Here is a 12,404-nt window from a genome sequence, read left to right as displayed (position 1 = left end):
ATCTCTCTCTCTCTCTCTACCTGCTAACTAAATAACCAAATGATAGCAAAAACAACCGTTTATTAATAACAAAAACAAAAATTTGAAGGCAATAATAAATAATTTAAAAAATCGAATGGTGCGGACAAAATCAAAAAAATTCAAAAAAAAAATTGACTTGAAGTTCAAAAATTAGATGGTAGCTTTCTTCTCTTTGTTGTTGAAGTACGATCTCTTCTCATCTATAGATATGTAGATACCAATAATGAACTACCTCACAATCAAATCATAATGACTAGATTAGGTAATCTACATAACCATTTGTTCTATTAATTGCATGTTAACATAAATGAAAATAATAATGTGGTTATTGAATTCATCAGACCCTTCTCTCTCTCGTCTCCAACAACTATAATATAAAGTCTCTCACACAATGAATAAATCATCAGACACATAGATAGATAGATAATTATCATTCATTTGCTATATTATTCTCTTACTCTACACACATCTCTCCAACAATCATGCAATCTAAAAAACCAATGGAACTCTTTTGCTGCCCATGTCCTGGACAATGGTCAACCCTTCTCATGATGGAACACTTGGGATTAGACTGTATCCAACATGATGTTGACATTAAGAAAGGTGAACAATTCAAACCTGAATTTAAAAAATTAAATCCATTCTGGTAAGTTCTACAACGCCGAAAGATTGTTGTTTGTTAGTAATGACTCATTTACTAATATATTTATATTTACGATTATTATTTTCTATTTTATATTTAGTATGGTACCAACATTACTTGACCATGAAACAGGTAGTGAAAGACCATTGAATGTATTTGACAGTGGAGCCATTTTAGTGTACCTCGCCAGAAAGTATGACAAGTTTTGTCCAAACATGAACTCCAAGAATCCAAGAGATTTCTGTGACTACATTTCTTGGTTCATGAGCCATCAATCGGGATTGGCCACTCACATGGGATCGTACATCTACTATCGTTGGTACCGTGACCAAGTGTTGACAACCAGAGGTGAAAAGTGTGAAAAGCTTCCCAAGGAGTTTTTGCAAGAACACTGCTGCAACATCGAACGTTACTTGGACGTCTTTGAAGAGCACCTCTGTGACAAGCAGTTTGCCGTCAATGACGAACTCACCATCGTCGACATGGCATTGTACTCTTGGTTTGTCTACCTTCCACTCGGTTTTGTTCCAGACCTCAACAACAAGAAATACAACAACATCAAGAGATACACCAACGATCTCGCTTGTCTTCCAATGTTTAAAAAGGTACAACCAGTATTGGACAAGCATTTGAAACTTCCAGGTGGAGGTTCAGAAGGTTCGTCACAACAACAATCATCTACCAAACAACAATCTTGTGCCTAAAGAAAAGAATGACGATCATCAAGCAACTTCAACATCCATCATCAACATCTTCGTCATCATCATCATCATCAACAATTTCAACCAACTATAGAAATCATATTTGGTCATCAATCACTTCACCTTTGCCTTTATAAATCAATCAATCAATTTTAAAAAAATAAAATAACACATCATCTTCCTCTTCTTTCCACATTTATCCATACATAATACACCAAACCAAACTAAAATTCAAATAAAGCAACAATTTAAAATTGTTTATTAAATTTTAACACAAACAAGCAAGTCCTTACCCACTACACTTACAATTGTGTGTATATGCAAATGTGGGAGTGTGAGAGTTTTAAGTATGATCATACTTTATAAACAAGAAAATTAAAAAAGAAATCTATTAACTTTTTATCCAATCGTCAATCCTTATCTCTTTTAAGTGTTGTTGTGTTTGGTTAAAGTATTTTATTGATTATTTTCAAAATAGAAGAAGTATCAATCATTCTTCACCATGGTGAAAGTGGAGGTGGAACGTTGAAAATAGAACCGTCAGTTAGAAATATAGATAGGTATGTCATCGTTTGGTCAAGATGTGTGTTGATCTATTGTTACCATCAGATATATCTATCTACCACCACTACTATCACCACCATTGATCCACCTTAATTATTTTTGTGTGTGAATCACCCTTTGGATGCACTAGTTCGATTTTTGTTGAAAGTTGACTGATCAGTGTGCTTGTTGTTGATGGATGTGGGCGTGGTGGGGAAAGAGAAAAGGTGGGATGTATGTTCATAACAACACAATTTTGTTGAACACAAGGTGATCCTTGAAAATTCAATCAAAAGGTGGATAATTAAGTTTTGGAAATTGGATAGGATTTAATTACAAGAAGTGGAGAATGCCAAAAATACAAATTATAATTTTGGTGTGATGTGGTTGTGGGATGTCGTGTTGACTGACTATTCTTGTTCTAGTAGATAGTGGTAGTAAGTACTGTTGTTTGTTTTTTCCAAAGGGTTTGTTGCTGTTTTATTTTAAAACATCTTTGTTTTCTTCTGTTTTTTCCAGTAGTAGCCAGCATCATCAGACATTATTAACAGCAGCAGAAGCAACTCTTGGTATGAACCAATAAATGATTCAACCAACACAAGCCATCAAACAAAGTCATGTTAATTGAAACTGTCGTTAGATCAATTTTAAAAGATATAATGCCACCATAAATCTAAGTGTAAGTGGTGGAGGTAGTGGTGGTGGCTCTATCATATCAATATGTCATTGAAATTCATGTGGGTGAGAGGTGATTGGCAACCAACCAACTAGCTAGCTAGATAGCTAGTTTGAGAGTGATCATTCAAAAGATCCACTTTTGGTTGTTGTTACCAACTCTTCCTTTTCTTTCTGGCGTCCACGACATATGAATTTGCACTTCCAATATTATTATTTTTAAAATTATATTTATATTCCAACAATCCATCCTATAAATACTTGTACTTTTGGTTCAATTTAATACAAATCAAATATTAAACTATTTTATTTTTATTTATAATATTTTTTCCTTGTACTACTATTTATTTATTTATTTATTTATTTATTTATAAAAAATGAAATTAATAATATCTCTATTATTATTATCTTGCACAATGATTGGATTGGTATATTCACAGAGTTGTCCATTTAAAGCCGATAAATCTGGATCTGCCTCTGCCACTTGGTATACAGCCGTTTCAAATGGAAATTGTGGTTATAAAGATTTGTTTGGTCCAACCGGTCCAGGAACAGATAATATTGTTGCTCTTGTAAGTATTTAAACTATAACAAACATTTAATAATAATACATACTAACATATATTTCTATTCTCTTTTCTTTCTTTTTGTTTTTTGTAGAATACTAAATTTTTTAATGGAACTTATCAATGTGGTCAATGCTATAGATTGTTTTTAGAATCCAAGTCACTTGATGTAATTGTCACTGATCAATGTCCAGATGCAGGTTGGTGTGACAGTGACAAGAACCATTTCGATATGAACCAAAAAGCATTTTACAAGTTGTGGACTACCACTGGTACCATCACTAGTGGTTTGACCTTTACAAAGATTCCATGTCCTGTCAATGGTAATATAAAGATTCAAACAAAAGATGGTTCTCATCAATTCTGGGCTGCCTTTTTAGTTTTTAATCATAGAGGTAAGTAATACATAGATAAAATATATCATACAATCAAGGGTCATCATTCGAATTTACTTACATTTTATTTTTGATTATTTTTAGTTGGAGTAGATTCTGTTGAATTGTACCAAGGTAGCGGATGGGTGAAACTTGAACGTACTACATTTAATTATTTTGTTGCTCCGTTTCCAATTACTCCACCATACAAGTTGAAAATTAATTCTATCCTCGGGGAATCAATTGAAGCAACTATGAATGGACAAATTGTTGCCGAACAAATTAATGATTCTGGATTACAATTTAACAAGTTGTTTGATTGTGGAAGTGGTGGACAACAAACTCAACCACCAACCCAGCCACCTACCCAACCACCAACGCAACCACCTACCAAGCCACCAACCCAGCCACCAACCCAGCCACCTACTCAGCCACCTACCCAACCACCAACCCAGCCACCTACCCAGCCACCAACCCAACCACCAACCCAACCACCAACTCAACCACCTACTCAGCCACCTACCCAGCCACCAACGCAGCCACCTACCCAACCACCAACTCAGCCACCTACCAAAGCTCCGTATCAAAGTGGACCACCCAAACCATGTCCAAATGGAGCAATCGCCAAAGATACAGGAGTTATGAGTGGATGGTCAGTTGCATGTGTTGATGGTTCAGTATCATCTGCCAACGGGCTCTCAATGTCATTTAGAAAGATTAATTCCTATTGTACAGTAAGTGGCTACCATCTCTTATCAATCATTACATTGCCAATATTGGCAATCATCATTCCTGTCTTTTAAATAGTCAAAAAAAAGACATTCTCTGCCTGTTGTGTTGTTTCTGTACAACACCCATCTATCATCCATCATCCATCATCATTGATCATATAATATTCGCACGTCCTAATTAATAGAGATAATTAATAATTAATTCTTTCTCTCTATTTTATTTAATTATTTAACATTAAAAATGTACTATTACTACTACCTACTATTACTATTATAGTTACTCTTTAACGGAACTCCATGCCAATGGAAACAATTTAGTAAAATGACTTTTAACATCATGTCTACCAATCGATCAAAGTACTCTTTTGAAGTGAATGGTGTTGTATTGAATCCAAATGCACTTGTATTGCAACCATATACTTGGGCACTTGTTGATTATGGCCTTGTCAACAAGGTTACATCCGACTATATTACCTCGATTACCATTAGATTCAAAGGAGATGTTGCCGCCGACACTTTATCACTCTTTGAAATCAATCTAGTTTAAATCTAATCTAATCTAATCTGATCATCAGATTCTAGTTTATATATACATATATTATATTATTTATCTTTCTCTACACCCACTACTATGTATAATTATTATTTATTATTGGTTGGTATTGGTATTGGTATACATATCACCTCACTCCAAGGTGAGTGAGTGTATCTGTATCATCATCAACCATTGGTCTTTACGATGCGATGATAAGCACTTACAAATAAAACACAAACAAGAAGAATGAAGCAAAGATACTAATACATACTAGTATCTTTTGTAGTGTGTGTTCAACTCCACTCATCGCTTTTTACCTACAATTAAAAATAACAATAAAACGTGGTTTCTAAGTAGTGTTGTCGATGATTTCAATATCAATATATCATTGTTAAATAACAACATTCAGTGTTGTGAACAATGACATGGTGATATTGAAATCATTGACAATATATTGATTCATTCTCGGATGAAGAATGTTGATGTATTGATTTTGATCAAAATTGACAATATCATCATATTGTTGTTGAAATAAAACCAGCAATTGGGATCCCAAGATGGATAGTGGATCGGGTAACCATAATTGAGTGAGAATATAGCAATGACAACTACTCTACTACTCTACTATGATCATTATTTGAAAGTTTAATGAATTCATTTTAATATTTATTGACAATGGAATTTAATACAACCAGCAAACTATCAATAATAATAAAAATATTAATCATTTATAGTTAAATAAGAAATGGAGATCAAATGGTTTTTACCATTTTTGACCATGGTTCTGGATTTACAAGACTGGGTAGAGATATAGACCCCAATCCATCCTTAATTCTCCAAACCATTGTAGGAATTGTTTCATTGTTGACTGGTGTGATCAATATTATTGGAACTGCGCCAAACTATCTCTATGGACATGATGCCCGATCTGGCTACACTATCAACTACCCTGTGCAGAGGGGGCTGGTCTCTGACTTTCCCAACATGGAAAGATACTGGTCTGACTGTTCATACAACAAACTGCGTTTGATGCCAAATGAAGCTTTGGCCATCATATCAGAGTGCACAGGAAACACTCCATCCAAACGTCTTCAAAAGGCCAAATACTTTTTTGACACTCTCAAAGTGCAAAAACCAACTTTTGTTAATCAACAAGTAGCAGCCCTCTATGCAACCGGAAGAAACACAGGTGTGGTAGTAGATATTGGTGGCCATTCCATCCACATTGTTCCTATTAAAGATGGATACATCATTACCAACGGTGTCGAGACTCTCTATTATGGCGGACGAGATATAACAAATTACTTGTTCAAACTCATCAATGAAAAACAACCCAATTCTGTCACCACTACACTTCAAATTGATGATGTCCGAGTTGGAAAAGAGAAGAATTGTAAGGTCGCACCAGACTCTGTCACTGCAGCCGCCTCCAACGGTCTATCTGGATCAATCACACTATCCAACGGTAACAAGCAGATCTATGTTGGAGAGCTATTGTTTAATCCAGCCTTGATGCATTTCAACTAAAAGTTTACCATCAGCAATCATAAACTCTGTTGAATCTAGTGTATCTGTTCACAGACAATCGTTGCTCAACAACATTGTATTGGCTGGTGGATCATCCAATTTCCCTGGTCTAGCAGCTCGTCTCAAAACTGCAATTACAGTTGCCTATCGTCCAGGTGCAGTCTTTAGTATCATTGCTAAACTTCCCCAATTTAAAACCAAACTGTTTTCCTCACAAGAGAGGAATTCAACAAAGATGGTAAAACAATTGAAAATTATATTGACAGAATTAAATTTAATCTTGGTACCTATCCAGAGGAATATTAGAATTAATTCTAAAATAAATAAATAAATAAATAATTCTAAAAAATAAATAAATAAATATTTTAAGAATTATTGTTTTTTTGTTATAAAAGGATACAATTAATTTTGACTTGCTGTTTTGTTTTTTTTTATTATTATTTATATTATTTAAATACATTTTTAATATATTCAAACTATAAATAAATGTTTAAAACATTTGAAACAATAAGTTCGATCTGAATTCAGACCCACATTTTCATTGATAGATGATGGATGATGAGGCCTTTTGTTGATAAATGAATAGATTATAAAGTTGATTATTATTGATTTAATTAATAATGTACAATGAAAAAAAAGGAAATTATTATAATTGGATTTGGGGATATGTGGATACAAAGTGAACCAAAAAAGAGAGAAGAAATTGATTGATTGATTGATTGTTGGTTGGATGATTGGTTGATTGGTGTAATAAGATATTATTGATTATTTGAAATGCGCATTTGTGTGATTGTATTTTGGGTATTTTAACTCTTTGTCCCTATTTCTTTCAACCCAAAAGTATCTATAGATTATCATTTTTAGTGCTTTGTCGTGATTTTGTTGTAATCTTGTAACAAATCAGCTGGTCTCTTTTTGATGATATTCATGACCGGTTGTTCAACTGGTCTTGCTGGAATGGTGGTTGTAGTTTCTACTTTTTGCATTTTGTTATTATTATTATTATTATTAATATTATTTAAAATAGTTGATGGAGTCTAGATAAATCAAAGATAAAAAAATATATATTTAGGTTAGTTATAATCTATTTAATGTAGGTTTATAGTAAAGAATGTTTGTTTGAGAAGAAAAAGAAAAAGGAGATGGATTTGGCACCGTACAAGAAATGGTTGTTGAATCATTGTTTTTTGATGTTAGACAAACAAACAAATAAATAGGAATTGGTTTGTGAGTGAGAAAGAGAATGTGGAAATTTGATAAACGATATGAATAATTATTATTATTATTCTTATTACTACTTTTTGACAATCTGGTAGTAACAAACAAGTAAATCTGACTTTTTTAGTTATCTACTATTATTTACAATTATCGTGTGTCGAGATTGTGGGTTTGTTTGGTTGGTTGTTAATTGTTTGTTATTTTACGATTATTTAATTTAAAATACCGTAAAAGATATAGATATATAATATCAACTTTTTAATTTTGGAAGAGGAAGAGGATGGATGAAATTAAATAAATTAAATAATAATAATGAATGTAAATGTACAACAAACAATTGAAATTGAATGTGAAACTACTAGTAGAGTGTAATGAAAAATACGCTTCCTCTTTGTTGTTGTTGTTGTGTATACTATTGTAGTTAAAATGTGTGTGTAATGAATCGTATCGTATCAAAGCCAATTTAATTTTCTACTGGTATGCCCTATACCCACCCACACTATAGTGTTTTGTTTTGTTTTGTTTTGTTTTGTTTTGTTTTGTTTTGTTTTGTTTTGTTTTGTTTACCCTGTATCTGTTAAAAAAAGATGTCGTATTTGATTGTTGCTATTGTTGTTGTAGTTGTATGTATACGATAATTATCGTCTCTTTGTGATATCGGATGTATATGATGTGTGTTGTTTGTATAGCTTTTTTAAGGTTGTTTGAAATTTACTATTTGTGATAAATTTATAATTTATTATTATTATTTGTTTGAGTTATTTGTTTGTGTTATTTGTTTGTGTTATTTGATTTCAAATTTGTTTGGTAGTTTTTAGTTTGTTGTTTGTTAATAAATAAAAACTTGCTTACTTTTTATGGTAATAAAAAATAATTATATTATATTATTATTCTTTGTAAAAAAAAACTTTCAAAAGGTTGTTTAATTAAAATTTTAATTAAAAAGAAAAGAAGTGGAAGGGAAGGTTTGCTTCCTTCTCATGGATTGAATGAATTGGAACGCAAAATTGAATCAATACCCCTAACACCCACACACCAACAATCATCAAGAATAAGAGTTCGGTATCATTCCTTTTCCCTAACCCACACACACAGTAACCCCCTCGCATTGAAACAAAACATTTCAAAACGATGATATTTTTTTCAATGGAAGAGGGGTTTGTTTGCCCATTCATGAATCAAGATTTTTTTTTTTGGGTGATTGTGACTGGTCAATTCTGGAACAGTTTTTTTTTTTAATTAAAAAAAACTACAAACTATTTATAAATACTATAATTTTAGTAGTTTATAGTTTACCTTTTATTTACTTTTTATTTATTGGATTGGATAGGAAGTTAATAAATGGATTGAATTTAAATCAATAGAGTCTTCATGGGCTTCGACAAATGATGACAATTGATGAATAAACCATTCCATTGCATGGTCGTTACACTTTGACTTGAGGATGACAATGAATTGAATCCATCTTTCAATACCTCCCATCTTGTAACGTTGGAAGCATTGGGAATAATCCAAGTTTCTAACTCCGTTTTCTACCAGTCTATCAAAATACGATCTAAACAATTCTTCTTCATATTGGTGTCTATCCGATTGATTAACATTTGAAATAATAAATTGTGCCAACTCTGAGAATGGACCTAAAAGAAAAGAAAAAAGAATAAAAAGTTAATATATATATATATAAATCAAAAATAAATAAATATTTGTTTGTTTGTTTGTATAATTTATACATACAAAATATACCAATTTCACTCCAATCAACAATAAATATTTTAGATGGATGTTGAATGAAACCTTGATTGACTTGTTGTTGATAATTGATATTCCAAAACATATTGCCAGCATGGAAATCACCGTGGACAAGACTATAGGCAAAATTGGGGTGTGAAGTGGTATCTCTAAAACGTTGCCAATTAGAATTGGCAATGGCATTATCAAAGAGTTTGACAATCGATTGTGGCCATTTGATAGACGACTTGGGCATTTCTTCTTTGATTTTGGTCCATTCTCTTGCGATGTGATTGATACCAGTTTCCCACTCTTCCTTGTTTTCTCCACGCATCCAGCTTGCAAACTTGAGTTCTTGTGTTGGGTAGGCAAGAAGATCTCTATTCTTCCAAGTGGCCGAATGTAAATCAGCCATGGCCAAAAAGATGCTTTGGAGTGCTTCTCTCTTTTCAAACGAATCAATAGCACGGTTGCTGCACTTTGGGTCACCCCAACACTGGTTACCAAGTAGCTTGGAAACAGACTCTGCCTTGTCACCCGATAAATCTTCCATGAAAATGACATAGTTGCATTTATCGGCAGCAGGTGCATAGCTGAGATAGACTTCTGGAAGTGTACGCATGACATCATCGGTCAACAATTGCTTTGAAAGACGACCATAGAACAATGCCTCTCTTTGACTATTGAGATTAGTAGCAACCTTGTATGCATTCAATGATTGATGAGTAGACTTCATAATGGCCGAGCTTGGTGGTTCGATAAAGGCATGATTGTTGTCTTGAAGCTGCTTCCACACCATCTTGACACGTGTGATTTTAGATGTCATACCTTGTGTCACTGCGTCATCTTCATTGTCACCGACCACCGAGAATGACTCAATCTTGTAGTACTTTGCAAAGTCCTCCACTCCGAATCGATTCTTGTAATAGTCGTTAAAGACACGTTGAATCCAATTGATATGAATTTGATCGGGTGACACTACATCTGTCCACCAAACATAATTCTTTAAATTTCTTAATGTTCTAGTAACATAAAATGGATAATAATAACTTAACATCTAAATAAAAAGTAAATAGAAAAATTAAAAGAAAGAGAAGAGTTTAAAAAAAAAAAAAAAAAAAGAATAATTATAAATTAAATTTGAAGCTCACTTGTTTGGTTAAGATTATTTATTTGTTTAAAACTACTACTTACTTTTATATATAGATAAATAAATGAGAAGAAGGAAAGTTGAATATATAAATATATAAGTATTCAACTAGAGAAACAACTTAGTTTTAAAAAAGAATAGAATTTAGTAACTAAATTTATAGGTTAGGTTTCGAGAGAGAGGGTTTGAATTTTTAAGACAAAGCACAGCAGACTCTGGGTTGAGAAGATAAGAAGAAACGATTGATCTTATTATTTTAATTTGCAAATGGAGATAAATATTAAATATTTATTTTAAAAAAAGGTATACTGTACAAATAGAGAAAGAGGTATATTAAAACTGCCTGGTTGTGTTGTTGTTGTTGTTTGTTATAACACAATAATGATGATAGAGTGATGTGACCCTCATATATTATTATATTAATAGAGGTCACTGCGCGGGGTCATATAAACACTGCGCTTAGTATGTATTCGTCGATAGATGGTCGGGGTTAGGGATTCGTACCTTTTTCCTTGGTTTTGCTCTTTTGCTAAAGATTGACGAAAGTTGACGACGGATGGTTGGTTGCTTTAGCAAACGACGAAAAAAAGATAAGGAGACCCTCTCTATGGTTCAGACTGAGATGTTTCAATGTCACTAGAGGCAGCATCAAATTCGATTGATTTGGGTGGCGATTGAGGTGGCGTTGTAATGTTGGTGAGCGAATCATCGGTAAATTCAAGTGATCCGATGGCAGCGGTGTGGTGAGCACCATTGGTATCGATGATTTGGTGTGGTTGGTAGACAAAGTCGTCTGGGAATTGTTCTCCACTATCAAATGTGTTGTTGTTGCCATTGGACGAGACATTGGTGAATATGTTTTCTTGGTTCTTTTTGACCCACTGTGCATCAAGCCTCTTTTGAACCTCTTCATCTTTTTTACCTTGACTTCCTTTGAGACAGATATACATTGTGTAACTAAACAAAGCGAGTGCAAAACGATTGACAAACAGCCAACCAACCATTTCACGAGCAGAACCTGGGAACCAGATAGAAGCAAGTATCATGACCAGTGTCAACAGGATGGCCGTCAGCGACACACACACTGACAACATCACCACACGGTGTACACGTAACGACAATTCTCGACCTCTCTGACTGGCTTGATTAGCCTCTTTAATCTTTTGGAATTCCCGATAAATGATGAAACCAAAAATAGCAAATCCCAAAGTTACTCCAAATCCATAAAAACTATTAAATGCATTGGTTACATTGTATGGCCACCAAACTAACAAAAAAAAAAAAAAAAGAAATTAACATATATTAATTATTAATTATTAATTAAATATATATATCTTCTATTATTACTTACTAATAACACTAACAGTAAAACCAGCAAATAATATAACATTTAGAGAAATGATAACAATTCTAATGATTGGGAATACTCTTTGAATGATGATTGAAAAGTTGATGGATCGAATGATTTCACACCATGACATGAGGATAAAGAGATAGGCAGAAAAGAAAAAGGAGAAACCAAAGGTCAAGAGTACCGCATAGGAGATGGGTTCGGTGACTTTGGCCAGCATCATGATCTGTCGGATGGTAAACAATAGACATCCAAAGGTCAACTGGAAATTACTGATAAATACAGTGTTCCTATAGTTGGCACGATTCATCCAAATACGTCGACTACCTTCTGCCGTTGGCAAAAGAAATATGAGAAAGAATAATGCACTGTATGCAGTGCAACCTTGTTCAAAACAATCATCGCCCCAAGATGATGTGTCTCTGTCTGGCCATACTACAGATGGATCACACACACATGGCACATATGGTGAACTTGAAGAGTCTTGCATGAGTTGATTAGATATAGATATATATATATATTTGTACAAATAAAAAAAAAGATAGATTTATAAGAGAGATAATATTGTTGTAGTTGTAGATTAGAGAATACTGTTGAATTGTGTTGGTTGATCAGTGTTGATTGGGTTGTTGGTTGTAGAG

At 33.3% G+C, this 12,404-nt stretch overlaps 6 protein-coding genes across 6 annotated transcripts; 4 read left to right on the top strand and 2 right to left on the bottom strand.

The window, feature by feature from the left end:
* Positions 1-503: 503 nt before the first annotated feature.
* Positions 504-2,579, top strand: DFA_08520 (uncharacterized protein; the record flags this gene model as incomplete). Its single annotated transcript, XM_004355955.1, has 5 exons — positions 504-667; positions 765-1,321; positions 1,844-1,925; positions 2,428-2,477; positions 2,563-2,579. The coding sequence occupies 5 exons, from the start codon at positions 504-506 to the stop codon at positions 2,577-2,579; spliced, it is 870 nt and encodes a 289-aa protein (XP_004356008.1).
* A 381-nt stretch (positions 2,580-2,960) lies between these two features.
* DFA_08519 (PA14 domain-containing protein) lies at positions 2,961-4,326 on the top strand (the record flags this gene model as incomplete). The annotated part of the gene is made up of 3 exons (XM_004355954.1): positions 2,961-3,155; positions 3,244-3,544; positions 3,629-4,326. 3 exons carry the CDS (start codon positions 2,961-2,963, stop codon positions 4,324-4,326), a joined length of 1,194 nt encoding a protein of 397 aa, XP_004356007.1.
* A 250-nt stretch (positions 4,327-4,576) lies between these two features.
* Positions 4,577-4,801, top strand: DFA_08518 (uncharacterized protein; the record flags this gene model as incomplete). Its single annotated transcript, XM_004355953.1, has 1 exon — positions 4,577-4,801. The coding sequence occupies one exon, from the start codon at positions 4,577-4,579 to the stop codon at positions 4,799-4,801; it is 225 nt and encodes a 74-aa protein (XP_004356006.1).
* Positions 4,802-5,390: 589 nt separating this feature from the next.
* Positions 5,391-6,891, top strand: DFA_08517 (uncharacterized protein; the record flags this gene model as incomplete). The annotated part of the gene is made up of 5 exons (XM_004355952.1): positions 5,391-5,432; positions 5,524-5,548; positions 5,640-6,285; positions 6,320-6,599; positions 6,865-6,891. The coding sequence occupies 5 exons, from the start codon at positions 5,391-5,393 to the stop codon at positions 6,889-6,891; spliced, it is 1,020 nt and encodes a 339-aa protein (XP_004356005.1).
* A 190-nt stretch (positions 6,892-7,081) lies between these two features.
* On the bottom strand, positions 7,082-7,497 carry DFA_08516 (uncharacterized protein; the record flags this gene model as incomplete). The annotated part of the gene is made up of 3 exons (XM_004355951.1): positions 7,082-7,160; positions 7,214-7,353; positions 7,477-7,497. The coding sequence occupies 3 exons, from the start codon at positions 7,495-7,497 to the stop codon at positions 7,082-7,084; spliced, it is 240 nt and encodes a 79-aa protein (XP_004356004.1).
* Positions 7,498-8,848: 1,351 nt separating this feature from the next.
* On the bottom strand, positions 8,849-12,253 carry DFA_08515 (uncharacterized protein; the record flags this gene model as incomplete). Its single annotated transcript, XM_004355950.1, has 6 exons — positions 8,849-9,171; positions 9,269-10,319; positions 10,620-10,659; positions 11,031-11,430; positions 11,494-11,679; positions 11,764-12,253. 6 exons carry the CDS (start codon positions 12,251-12,253, stop codon positions 8,849-8,851), a joined length of 2,490 nt encoding a protein of 829 aa, XP_004356003.1.
* Between the last annotated feature and the right edge of the window lie 151 nt (positions 12,254-12,404).

The sequence above is a fragment of the Cavenderia fasciculata genome (genome assembly GCF_000203815.1).
Source record: "Cavenderia fasciculata unplaced genomic scaffold Scf_ET2XIPL01COFD4-5, whole genome shotgun sequence".
NCBI lineage: Eukaryota > Evosea > Eumycetozoa > Acytosteliales > Cavenderiaceae > Cavenderia > Cavenderia fasciculata.
The sequence above is the reverse complement of the archived record's forward strand: the minus strand, read 5'-3'. Positions and strand labels throughout refer to the sequence as shown.